A 13,746-nucleotide genomic window follows, 5' to 3' on the forward strand; every position below is an offset into this window, starting at 1 on the left:
GGCCTTTTCTTTGCAACCTAGTGATACATGCTTCAGATCAGTGGATAGTTTTTTTTCTGCTTTGGGACTATTATATGATGATCCTGACCGTGTCACATCAGCTGAGACTGAGTTGAGACGTTTGAAACAGGGATCAGGTAATGTGGAAAAATATTGTACTCATTTCCGTCGTTGGTCTACTCAAACAGGGTGGAACGATTCTGCTCTGAAAAGTCTATTTCTTGCTGGGCTCAATGAAAGGGTTAAAGACCTGCTAATTGCTTATCCTACACCTGAAGATTTGCAACAGGCTATGCAATTAGCTATATGGGTGGATAGGAGACTGCGTGCAAGGGTTAATGAGAGCAAATCCTCTGCTATGTCAGTTTCTGGTTATGAGAATGTGTGTACTAACAGTGGTGAACCGATGGAGATTGGATCGGTGGCACCTCGCTCTCAAGAAAAAGACCGTAGATTTTCTGAAGGCTTGTGTTTCTATTGAGGAAAATCTGGTCATTTGATTAAAGGCTGTGAGCTTCGTATGAAGAAAGAAAAAAAAATGGTCAGTCATGCCCGTATTGCCTGTTTAAATTCCAAGGGTGTATTTTTAGCTGCTTCCACGATTGCTCAGGAAAAATTAATGGAATTTTGGGTGTTTGTTGATTGTGGGTCTACTCTGAATGTTATTGATGGGGGATTCTTGGAAAGACTCAATTTAAAACCCGAACCTTTATCATCCCCCATTGCTGTGGTTTCTGTGGATGGTTCCCCTTTGAAGAATATTACTCTCAAGGTCTGTGAATTTCCTCTCACTATTAATGGTGTTCACCATGAGAAATTGGATTTGGTAGTTTTGAATAACTTGCCTTCTCCAGTAATATTGGGATTGCCCTGGTTAAAATTTCACAATCCTGTACTGGATTGGTCTACCAGTGAAATTAAATCCTGGAGCCATAAATGTTATGACAAGTGTTGTAACGGGCGTATTGCAGCTTTGGATAGGGGAGAATTGCCTGATCCTATTCAGGATTTTGGAGATTTTTTTCTGAGAAGGAATCGCAGGTTTTGCCTCCCCATAGAGACTATGATTGTTCTATTGAATTTGTCCCTGGAGCGACTCTTCCTAAAAGTCGTTTATTTAACCTTACTATTCCTGAGAGGAAGGCTTTGGAGGAATACATACAGACAAGTTTGGCCGCCGGTCACATTAGGCCCTCTAAGTCTCCTGTGGCGGTTGGATTTTTTTTTGTAAAAAAAAAAAGGACGGCGGTTTACGTCCTTGTCTGGATTTTCGTGAGATTAACAAAATTACTGTACGCAATCCTTACCCACTGCCATTGATTCCTGATCTGTTTAACCAGTTAATGGGGGCCAAGTGGTTCTCTAAAATTGACCTTAAGGGGGCATACAATCTGTTGCGCATGAAGGAGGGTGACGAATGGAAGACTGCTTTTAACACTCCTGTGGGTCATTTTGAGAACCTGGTTATGCCTTTTGGTCTTACTAATGCTCCTGCATTTTTTCAGAATCTTATTAATGACATCCTTAGACCTTTGATCGGCAAAAATGTGGTTGTGTATTTGGATGACATTTTGATTTATTCGCCGGATCTGGAGTCTCATTGGCGGAGCGTACGTGAGGTATTACAGTTATTAATGGACAATTCACTTTTTGCTAAGCTGGAGAAATGTGAGTTCGCTGTACAGAGAATTAGTTTTTTGGGTTACATTATCTCCAGCGAAGGTTTTGAGATGGATCCGGTTAAGGTTCAGGCTGTACAGGAATGGCCTAGGCCTATTGGTTTGAAATCGATACAGAGGTTTTTAGGTTTCGCCAATTATTACAGAAAATTCATAAAAAATTTTTCTAGTATTGTCAAACCTCTGACCGATCTCACCAGGAAAGGTGCTGATGCGGTTCAGTGGTCTTCTGAGGCCATTTAAGCTTTTGTGTATCTCAAGGAGAGGTTCACCTCTGCTCCCATCCTTATGCAGCCTGATGTGACTAAGCCGTTTTTGGTTGAGGTTGATGCTTCCTCTGTGGGGGTTGGCGCAGTATTGTCTCAGGATAATGGGGATGGATTACATCCCTGTGCCTTTTTTTCAAAAAAATTTTCGGAGACTGAACTGAATTACGATATTGGTAATCGGGAATTATTGGCTATTAAACTCGCATTTGAACACTGGCGCCACTTCTTGGAAGGTGCGGAATTTCCCGTTCAGGTTCTTACGGATCATAAAAATCTGATATATCTTGATGCTGCCAAGCGCCTGAATGCCCGTCAGGCTAGGTGGGCACTGTTTTTCTCGCGGTTTAATTTCTCCGTTACTTACATCCCTGGTACTAAGAATGTTAAGGCGGATGCCTTGTCTCGCAGTTTTTCTCCCATAGTCGGTGCTGAGAAAGAGGAGAACATTTTACAAGAAGGTGTTGTGATAGCTGCTTTGGACTCCGTTTTGGAAGAGGAGATTCTTAAAGCACAGGAGAATGCCCCATCTAACACTCCTCATGGGAGGTTGTTTGTGCCTGGAACCTTTAGGAGAGATTTGTTTGTTGAGTGTCACGAATCTCGGTTGGCAGGTCATCCCGGAATCTCTGAGACCAAGAGACTGGTGGGTCGCAGTTTTTGGTGGCCTGGATGGCAGAAGGAAGTCATTAAGTGGGTGCGTCAATGTACTATATGTGCTAGATCTAAGTCCTCACATACTCCTGCTGCGGGGTTGCTTTGTCCTTTGGAGGTTCCCAGTGCTCCTTGGACACATTTGGCTATGGACTTTATAACTGACCTTCCCCCCTCTGAGGGTTTTACTGTCATCTGGGTGGTCGTGGACCGTTTTAGCAAGATGTGTCACTTGGTTCCCTTCATCAAACTGCCCTGCGCTAAAACTCTCGCTAAGGCCTTTGTCAAGGAAATTGTCAGACTTCATGGCGTTCCTACTGACATTGTTTCTGATAGGGGTCCTCAGTTCGTGGCTCGTTTTTGGCGTGCCTTTTGTGTCAGGTTGGGAGTTCATTTGTCGTTCTCGTCCGGATATCATCCTGAATCTAATGGCCAGACAGAAAGGAAAAAACAGGATGTTGAGCAGTTCTTGCGTTGTTTTGTGGCAGACAATCAAGAGGGGTGGTCTGAGTTTCTGCCACTTGCTGAATTTGCTCTGAACAATCATACATCTTCTTCTGCTGGTTGTTCGCCTTTTTTTTGTTGTTCTGGGAGACATCCGTCGTTTGGGTCGTTCTCCAAGTTGGGATCTGCCGTGCCTGAGGAGGAGAATTTTTCCGGTGATTTGGAGAGAGTTTGGACGGATGTGCGTGGTAATCTTCAGGAGGCCAACAGAAAATCTAAAGACTACTTTGATAGGAAACGACAGGAGGTTTTGTTCGCTGTTGGTGACATGGTTTGGTTGTCCTCTAGGAATCTGCGGTTGAGGATTCCTTCTAAGAAATTGGGTCCCAAGTTTGTAGGGCCCTTTAAGGTGCTTCAGGTTGTCAACCAATCTGCTGTTAGGTTGGAGGTTCCTACCTCCTGGAGAATTAATCCGGTATTTCATGTCTCTGTTGAAAAAAGCTGTTGTATCGGATTGTGACGCCTCTGCCTCTGTTCCTCCGGTGGTGGAGGACGGGGAATATGAAATTTCTCGCATCCTTAACTCTAGACGGTATAGAGGTAGTTTGCAGTATCTTGTGGCCTGGAAAGGTTTCGGACCCGAGGATAACTCTTGGGTGAGGTCGGATGATGTTTCCGCGTCCAGACTTATCAGAGCGTTTCACAGGAGATTTCCTGATAAGCCTGGTCCTAGGGGATCCGGAGGATCCTCTTAGAAGGGGGGGTACTGTTAGAACCTTGCTCTTAGGTTTTTTTTCCTTTGCTGGTCACATGACCTTGTTGGCCTATTTAATCCTGCTCCGCCCTTCTGGCTTTGCTGGACTTCATTGTATAACTACTTTCTAGCTAGCCTGTGCTCTGTATCTAACTCTGTTAGTTTGCTTGGTCTACGGACCTCTATGTTCTATATATTTTGTTTGTTCGTCTGTCTGCTACTATTTCTGTTAGGAGGTGTCCCATATTCCTCCCAGTCCTTAGTACTTGTAGGGATTCCTTCCCCACATCTATAGGTCTCCGTACAGACTAGCTTAGGACTTTAGCAGGTCTGATCGCAGGATCAGGTTCCCTGTTACATCGTAGGGATTCAGCTGAGTTCTATCGTAGGGACAGATCTCCTCTCTTTCCTTAGCTCTGGTAGCAGAACATAACAATTTCTTCCCCATAGACTCTATAAGGTTGGCTTTATCAATATGTGATTATCTCAAATTTTCAATATGGAGTTAGAAAAAGTCGAGGAAATATTAAAAAAGTTTAAAAAATAAGAAAAAAATAAAAAGTGGGAAAATTTAGAAGTAAAAGTTGTTGGAGGGCACCAAAAGCAATTTAGAAAGATGACCAAGGCAAACATTCTTCGGCAACGCTACAGAAGGCAGATTTTGCTTCCCTTTCCTGATAATTCCTAAGTCATTTGTAAGTTTTAAACATTTTTATAAATTGTTGATACAAGTGAAAATTTGTTTACATGATTTGCGTTGAGCCAGGTTGTCAGGATAAATATACCATATGTAAAAGTCGGAAACCATATCCGAGCCTGTGGAAGAGGACTACACAAGTAATAAGCTGCTGGGCAATCAGGGACAAGGATTGCTGTCAGATGGGCTGTTTGGCCAACATCAAAAGAATGCAATTATTTTTATCAAGTTTACTAGCACCATCCATCAACTTGGACTCCAATGACCCACCCCTGAGTAATGGGGGGAAAGTCACAGAGTTAGAGATAATTGTGTGCTTGTGGAGGACATAACTCGTGTACATCATGAATGAGGCAGATGATAATGGACTCAATATGTTCTCTGCTCAATAGATTAAAATATGGTTTTGTGGGAAAAAAGTCCAGTGGGCGGTTCTCATCCAGAAATAAAAATCCCTAATAGAGTCTGCCCGCTCGTTCACTAAGTCAGGAGGTGCCCTTGCATATGAGATGATTGGCCAACCCTGTAAAATTGGGAGGGTTCAGTTGACTGTGCACGGGAGACCCTTAGATGTTCAACCAACACTTATTCCTTTCTACTTTTCCATATATATCACACATGTCAAACTCTGGCCCGTGGGCCAAATCTGACCCGCAGGGTGGTTATATTTGGCCTGCGACTCCAGAACTGCCACCCCTATGTGGGGCCATTATTCTGTATGGAGGACTATGTGGGGCCCATTATTCTGTATGGAGGACTATGTGGGGCCCATTATTCTGTAGGGAGGACCCATTATTCTGTATGGAGGACTATGGGGGGGCACATTATTCTGTATGGAGGACTATGGGGAACCCATTATTCTGTATGGAGGAATATGGGGGGTCCATTATTCTGTATGTAGAACCCATTATTCTGTATGGAGGACTATGCGGGGCCCATTATTCTGTATGGAGGACTATGGGGGACTCCATTATACTGTATCCTGGTTGGCCCGCGACTTTGTCCACGTTTTTTAATTTTGGCCCTCTGCGTGTTTGAGTTTGACATCCCTGATATACATGTACGTTCCAGAATCCTCTGGCAGCTGATAATCTCCTCCCAGAAAAAAAGGATCGGGCATATTGAAATCTAACATGTCCAATCTTTCTTCCACCAGGCATTTCCAATCAAAGACATCACAAAACACATTAGACATCCAATAGAGATGAGCGAATAAATTCACAGGACCAAATTAGTATTCTATGAAGGTGGCGAACCTCCTTCTTACTGCTGGCATTCACAGATCCTGTTGACTAGCCAGCCTGACGTGATGTCACTGTACCAGGTCAGCTAATCCAGAGAGGAGCAATGAATGTCGGCAGGTAGGAGGCAGTTCATGGGGCTCCCATCCAGCGGCCACGGAATGCTGACCTGGCCGGTGGATCAGGACCCTGCATATCGATTCATTCAACTCGATCATCCAATGGTGCCCATTTTTCTATATTTCCTGTCTCGATTTTCAGCCATGACTCTCTTTAGTTATTTCCAGCTTTCCCCGCTATCAAAAGCAATAAAGAATTCCTTAAAATCTCTTAGCGATTCAGATCTAGGTGTGGAAATGACCCAGTTTCACCAGAGCAATTGTTCCGCTGTCACACAATGTAAATTAGCAATCAGGAGGCACTTACCGGAGTGGGTTGCCATTGGGAGGGGTGAGGAAAAGTATTTGGTGGCCTGGAAGTGTCCTGGGTGCTGCACCGCACTGTGGCCTGCAGGTGGGTTCATTCGGCCGGCTCCGCGGTGACTCAAATGAGGAGGAGGAACAAACTCCCGGCCGTCCATCACGGGAGGGGGCGAAATAAAGGACAGCTCTGCTTAGTGGGAAGTCCCGGGAATGTTGCCGGGCTCCTCTTGAAGCTCCGGTATCATTCTCTATTGGAGAAAAAGACAAAAAGGATATTAAAAATTTAGATAGAAACATATGTTGTAATCAGATAGTCTCAGTAGTGCAGCCTCAGGCTTTGGGCCTGTAATTTCAAGAGGTCGTATCTCTGCACTGGAGACGGGCATCAAAAAAACGTTTAGACATTTTCAATTAACTCTAATGGAACTTGCTCAATACCTTAATGACAGGTCATTAATTTGTTTTTATTTTTTTAGGTTTTAGTTTGTAAGCAGGCGACCATACTAAGCCACCAAGTTATATATTCCCCCCTAATGTTTTCATAGTGGTAGGGATAGGAACATCAAAAACATCAAAGATCGACCACCTCCAGGGCAAAAAATGCAGTTTAAGGATTAAGGACCCAAAGACTGGCTCCGAACTATTCCAGCTAGTAATGTGAACCATAAAACTGACTGTCACTAATGGGAATGTGCAGACATTTAATGCAAAGAACAAGTGCATGCCATTCTTTCCGTCCCCAGCATGAACACGTTTTTTTTTAGGAGCCAAGAAATTGTAGAAGAAAATCAATCGCTTATTTTTAGGATAGACATTCTATAACATGTGTGGTAAACACTTTTATTCATTGGTGTCCACAGATAGGTGCTTCTTGATTTACAGCCTTGGCTAACTTATGTAACAAGTGTGCTCTGTATAGCATCAAGGCAGCGCACCACACACACCACCAGGAGGAAATTTATCCTTTTGCCCCACATTCCCCCTTAGAAATAAAAATAAATATAATAAAAATAAAATAAAAAATGAATAAATAAAACACATAATAAATAGAAATTCTTATTACACTCCTATAGTCTAACAACATTTAAAGTCAGAAACAATGATAGAATAAAAATATATTTTAGCATGTATTCATATGAATATAGCTTCAATTATAATTAATACATTTCTTCACACATACTGATGGCAATACAGAAAAAAAAAATATCTAAACGAATTTTTAGAAAATCTTAATCTAATGCAGTTAAAATCAACACTAGTTTTGTTTTTTATAGTAAAGTACAAACCTAAAATGCATAACAATGGTTAAACAATCAAAAAATTCTGGTAATATAAGAAATAGATAAAAAAAAAAAATAAAAAAAAAATGTTTTTTTTTTTTTTAACTCTTCACTGATTAGAAACCTCAGGCCATGAGGTCTAAAAGGTTTGGCCCAATGGTGAAAACTTAAAAAAAAAAAAAAAAAAAAGTTTTAAATCAGAATTTTATTTTCAACCAAAAAGCTACAATCCTTCCAGCCCAGCACGGACATAGTTAAACGTCATATCCCCGAAAAATTGTGGAATAAGGTTTGGAAAGGAGACAAAAGTGAAATTTCACAGTGGGGAATTTTATCTATGTTTAAGCTGAATCTTCCAATTAAAAGAAAGCTACAAGAGGACGGTCACCTCTGACCCATTCATGATATGGACTGCAATTATTAGTTTAAACGTAATCCACATTAACTATACTAATTATTGCAATAATTACAGGAGCACGGATATGTGAAGGGGCCGGTGGGTGTTACACGCAGCTGGAAACGGAGATCTTGCATGAATATCGAGGATTAACCCTGTACATGCTGGAAAGAGATGTCTATAACAATGGAATCTATTTATAGTGACAAACACAACTAATTGGACTTTATCCTTTTCATATAGTCCTTAGATATTATCCCCAAGATTTACAGCCCAATATTCTAACATTTCCAGAAAACACCACATGTCCAGTTAGAGCCACATTTTCCAGTGTAGTTTTGACAGAAGACACAAAGACTACCTTGCTTCTTAAATTCAGGGCGTCTGCTTAATCTCAACTTTTGATTTTCCCCATAAAGAAGTTTTCCATCATTGACCATTTCGAACACAAAAGAACACCCCAAAATTGCAATCACCAAGACTGCCCCTACTTTAAATAAATGATCTGCTGCCCCCTGACAAAGCTTGATGCGAAACTTTGAGTTAATTTTTCTAGGGGAGCATGTATTATTACCACTGTGTGCACTTTATGCTATATTTGGGGAGGAGGGTGGCGGAAGATTGATCAGATTATTGATAAAGTCTTCCCCCATATAGAAGTAAAAAATCATCTCAACGCGACAATTTTGGCTACACAGTCTCATGATCTAATGGTGGTCTCCTGACTCTTCCCCAAACAGATGTTAGGGAATAGCATGTTGAATTTTAACTCCCAATCTTTTTGTTTTTTTGGGAAGATGTCACCACCAGAGGTGTCTGGCATCATTTTACACCGCACTCACCATTAAATTGGGGATTGGGAGGAAAAGTGGTCGGCAACTCAAGCATTTAACCAACAGATATTGAAGATGCATGGGCATCTTTAGTGGTGGAATGATTAAAAAAAAATCACCAAAGTCCATCAAAAAGTTAGTAGATGATGGTAGAACCTTCTAGAAGTGATCGTCAGAAAGGTTGGTTATTGACTAACGCTGAAAGCCCAAGCCACGTGATCAGCTGATCATGAGTCCAAAGCCAATCTATAGAAGTAAAACCCTTCAAGCCACCATATAGTTTCGCTATAGCAGGCATGCCAAAAATAGAGAGAGTTTGGAGACCTTGTTTGACCATTCATTGGTTCTGGAACCTGGAGACACATGTCAAGTTGGTATCTCTTCTAAATATTAATAGATTTAATAATTATATATATTCATTAAGAAAATAATATATTCATTATATATATTCATTAAGACACAAATCTCCAAGTGTACTGGATTACACCAAGTCATTTGAAAATTAACAAAAAAGAAAAAAACTCAAATAAAACCTCATTCAATTAGACATGTCACATTTGACCACGGTGACAAGACATGTTGGATTTTTTTTCTCCCTTTCTATTATTCCCTGGATGAAGAGAGGAGTGGGGGAAGGTTTGCTTTCACTGAATGTACAAATATTGGTTTTAGGCTTGAGTCACACACAGTATTTTGGCATATTTTTCATGTTTTTTTTTTTTTTTTTTTTAAACTTTTATTATTTTCTTTTTTTAGATCAGGTGTTACTATAGCATTTTGGACAGTTTTTTTCTTCATCAAAATGAGGCATCCTCTGAATATTTTTTGTATAATTGGTTCCCATAGACTTCAAAACAAACAAAAAAAAAACTTATTTAAAATTTTACAAAATTAAAGAAATCCTGCACCGAAAAGATGCTGAAATTAATGATTTTTCAAAAGCATTAAAAAGAAGCAAAATAAATGTGCCTTAAGCTCCTAATATACAAAGTGTTCAGATTTTTTCCTTCACTAAAAGATTTCACTTTTTATGGATGGCTTAAAAAAATAAAAAATAAAAAAGCAAGTTAAAATGATCAAAAACAAAAAAATAAATAAGTAAATAAAAATAAATAAATAAAAATCAGCACCGTCCTGGTATTTGCCACGGAAAACAGATACTTCTTAATAAAAGTGTTGTGATATGAGATTGATCCCACCCTTGTTCCCCCGAGAAAGATCGGTAACAGCAATCATAAATAAGACAAGCTTAGAATTTCTTATAAGAGAAATTGTACAGTCTGGCGGTATTGTGTATTAAGCTTCAGTACACGATATCGTACTCCATTGGGGATTGCGCCTGGAGGGAAGGGTGACACCATATTGGTTATAAAACCAAAGATACTCAGGAAGTAGTTTAGGAACTCCGCATCTAAGGTATATGATGACGTCACTTCATTGAAAAGCCACATTTTTCTGAACTTTCCATTGAAGAACACAATAATCCACCTTTCCAGAGTCCAAAATTGTCATATCCAAGGTACCAACAGATAACATTCAACTACACAGTAAACAGAGATAAGATAGACTAAAGGTTTAGTGTCCCTTTAAGCTTAGGCCTTGGCGGACTTCCCAGGACTCTTTACCTAGTGGTGCCCCACAGATAAATATATTGACTTTTTACTAGATATGATTTTTGTTTTCAGGAGGCTGCAGCCATTTTATTTAATTTATCCAGGTAAAACATCTAAAAATTCAATGGGACTTATTATGCATTAATAGAAAGAGATCCCCAGCCCCCCCCCCGCCCCATTTAGGGAGTACAAAGAGACTTGGAGGACTCGACATCCATACATTGAAGGGACAGCTTATTGATTTTGGTGGGAACTGTGTAATGCTTCATTTCTCCTGTTGGGGCGCTGCAGGAAAATGAAACACTTGCTACTGGTCAAAGAATACAGGAGATTGCTATGTGCAAAAGCAGCGGGAAAACCAAAGCTTACAATAGGGGGACCCATTTATAAAAAAAAAAAAAAAGGAACTGACAAAAGTTGATAAGCCCCTTTAAAGCAAACTGATCTAACACTGATTAGCATAAAGAGAGAAAATAACATATTTACAAAACTAAAATCACCACTTTAATCAGTAACCAATGAGTAAAAATGGGAAAATAAAATAGGCATTTTTCAGAACAGAATGTCATTGAATAGCGCCACACAGTGGTCAATTCATCATTATAGCGAAAATCTATGGAATTGTATCAGGTTCCACCATATGGAGGCCATTTAAACCAATCTCTGATCAACTGGTTGGGCAGATTTGAGCAAAAAAAAAAAAAAGCACACATTGACCAATTAGATTGGCCATCAATGGTTTCCAAACCAGAGTTATCAGTCCTGTTAAAAAAAAAAAAAAAAAAAAAAGAATCTGCCCTACCAGATTCCTATAGCCAAGCTGTATATACAGCTAAACAATGGAAGCCGTGTCCACATCACCACCCACATAGACAGGGCTGATAGGACATGTAGTGTTCTTCATTGATCATAATGGATAAATGTATCCCATGAGGCCAGCATGGTTAGGAAGACTAGCATGGATGCAGTAAATCTGAAATTCATTTAAAAATATATATATTTTGGCATCTACAAAATTCAATACATCTGCAATATTACAAAACTGTAGAAAAAAAGAGGAACACTCCACCAGTATGATATACATCAAGACGAACATAGAGTTGGGGATAGCGTATTCTTATTATACCCGAATCTAAAACCAAAGTGCTTTTCTATATTACTGCATAAAATATAAAATGTTCATTAAATAAAAAAAAATAAAAAAAAACACCTAAAAATTCAGTAATAGAATTTTTTTTTTTTTTTACAAAATAAACAGGCCTTGAGTACTAGAAACATTTTAAAAAATATATATATATATAAAAGTGACTCAAGATTAAATATTTTAAACAAATAAGACATCAAATATTTTTAAATATTAAATAAATATGTAATGGAATACTGGGGTCATCACAATCTAACGAGATGTAATAACCATTACATAGGCATAAGAGAAAAAAAAAAATAGAAAAATACCTATACACATGACACATATATAATCATGTTCCATTCCCATGTTAAATCACTAATCTCACATCCTTACAAGATGACACCAGGACAACAGTGAACATGGACACAATGACAGCCCAAACCAAGTGCTCAAATAATACAGAACTGATGACTGAATGGAAAATATTGTATACATTACATGGTGTTGTCCTGTTTCCAAGCTCACTTCTTATTTATGTGCCATTTGTCCATTAGTGCCCACTTGTCAGGGGATACAGAACAATTACTGCCCTGTTTCTATGCAATATTTCACCAGGCTGCCTCCATAACCCAGTCCTGCACCTCTCCTTCCTTCCAGGCTGCCTGACTGTGGGACTGCTCCAAAATGCACTTCTGGGACATATCCAGCTGTTTCCAATACTCATTTTTATAATCTTACCACTTACATCATTGCAAGAGCAATGGGAAAATATACCCTGGATACATAAGAGAGGATGACCTTTGTATTTATAATGAGAACACAAAAATATACATGCAACCAATAAATATCATAACATAAAAACAAACAAAAAATATTTTATTTCAACAAATTGGATCATAAACAGCATTATCCTGGAATATTTGAAAAACTACATTCGGGATTTTTTATTTTATTTTTTAAGACTAGACTAATTAAAAGGGCATTTTCTATCATCTGAATACATACCGGCATTTTCTCAATTTTTCCTATAAAAGTGGTATTTTTATTTCTTTGATTATTTTTTTTTACTATTATATTATAACTTTGATTATTTATTATTTATTTTTACTATATTACTATTATACTCTTCTTTGCTTTCTGAATAAGACCCTTATAAAGGTTTTCATCAGACGTTTACTGTAATGTTACAATGTACATTAAAATGATGAGAATGGGGGTGGCAATATATATATATATATATATATATATATATATATATATATATATATATATATATATATATATATATATATATATATATATATATATGTGTGTGCGCAAAAAGCTAAAAATTTGATTGCACCTCATTAACAGATTTTCTTGCCATGCAAAAACCAAGGATGAAATTCACTGACCACCTAAAGCTAACGCCCGCAAAATTGAACGCTTCATATTAACCCTCCTTATGCTGGAGCTGCATACTAATATCAACCCAATCTATGGGGTAAAATTCATATATTGGTATGGTATCCATACTCCTGCAATACAGTCACTTCATATCAATGAAAGCCAAAGCCATTTTTTACCCCTTTACTTTTCAGATATAGGGGATAAAACAAGGCTGTGGATTAATGGAATCAGATAAGACAAAGCTTTATTCACAGCTGGATGGGGGAGTCAGTGCAGTAGTGATGGCAGTGGATAGATTGACCATATTTGCCTTGCATTAATTAATTTTTTTATATTATATACATATAAGAAATGATATACATTTGTACAGTCAGCCTGCTGTAAATGTATCAGGAGGTGAGTAGGGTAAGAGACTATCAGACAATAGAAGACCATGCAATGACAGGAGTTGTACAGTAATTATTCATTGTTATCAGCACAGGGACCAGAAGACATCATAGTATGCTATAGAAGAAGTCATCAAAAAAGACACATAGGTCCAACACACCAGTTCTAGAGAGACCTGGCACTAGCAGGAAAGAAAAAAAAAATCTGAGGACAGCACTCAGTCCACACCTTCTTATAGAAGCCCAAGATGTATTATGGCTTGGTCTGTGAGTTACATTAATAATACGGATTATTACCTGCTAGATCACAGGGTCCACCTAGATCAAGGGCAAAAAAAGAAGGAAAGGATGGGGGGAGGGGTGTCTTTGTAATTGTGCAAGTTGATCTAAAGTGACACTTCCCTGTCAGTGAGAATGTAATCTCTGTAGGATCCTCAAACTGCATTGTATTAATATTTAATAGTGCACAGTGGAAATAAAGAGAGTATGTCTCCCCTAGACCAGGATTGTCAATGCAAAATAACACATAGATGCTGTGTGAAGATACATAGACGTGCACAGG

At 38.9% G+C, this 13,746-nt stretch overlaps 1 protein-coding gene across 6 annotated transcripts in view; it reads right to left on the reverse strand.

The window, feature by feature from the left end:
- Positions 1 to 13,746, reverse strand: part of BAHCC1 (BAH domain and coiled-coil containing 1) — a 132,497-nt gene that overhangs the window by 95,309 nt on the left and 23,442 nt on the right. For all 6 annotated transcript variants that reach the window (XM_073682569.1, XM_073682573.1, XM_073682570.1 and 3 more), the window contains one exon: positions 6,162 to 6,405. In XM_073682569.1, coding sequence (XP_073538670.1) covers positions 6,162 to 6,315 — 154 coding nt within the window. In that variant the 5' untranslated portion in view covers positions 6,316 to 6,405. The remainder of the gene's footprint in view (positions 1 to 6,161; positions 6,406 to 13,746) is intronic.

Source organism: Phyllobates terribilis, unplaced genomic scaffold, assembly GCF_046119375.1.
Source record: "Phyllobates terribilis strain yellow unplaced genomic scaffold, ASM4611937v1 Scaffold_5__5_contigs__length_657084704, whole genome shotgun sequence".
NCBI lineage: Eukaryota > Metazoa > Chordata > Amphibia > Anura > Dendrobatidae > Phyllobates > Phyllobates terribilis.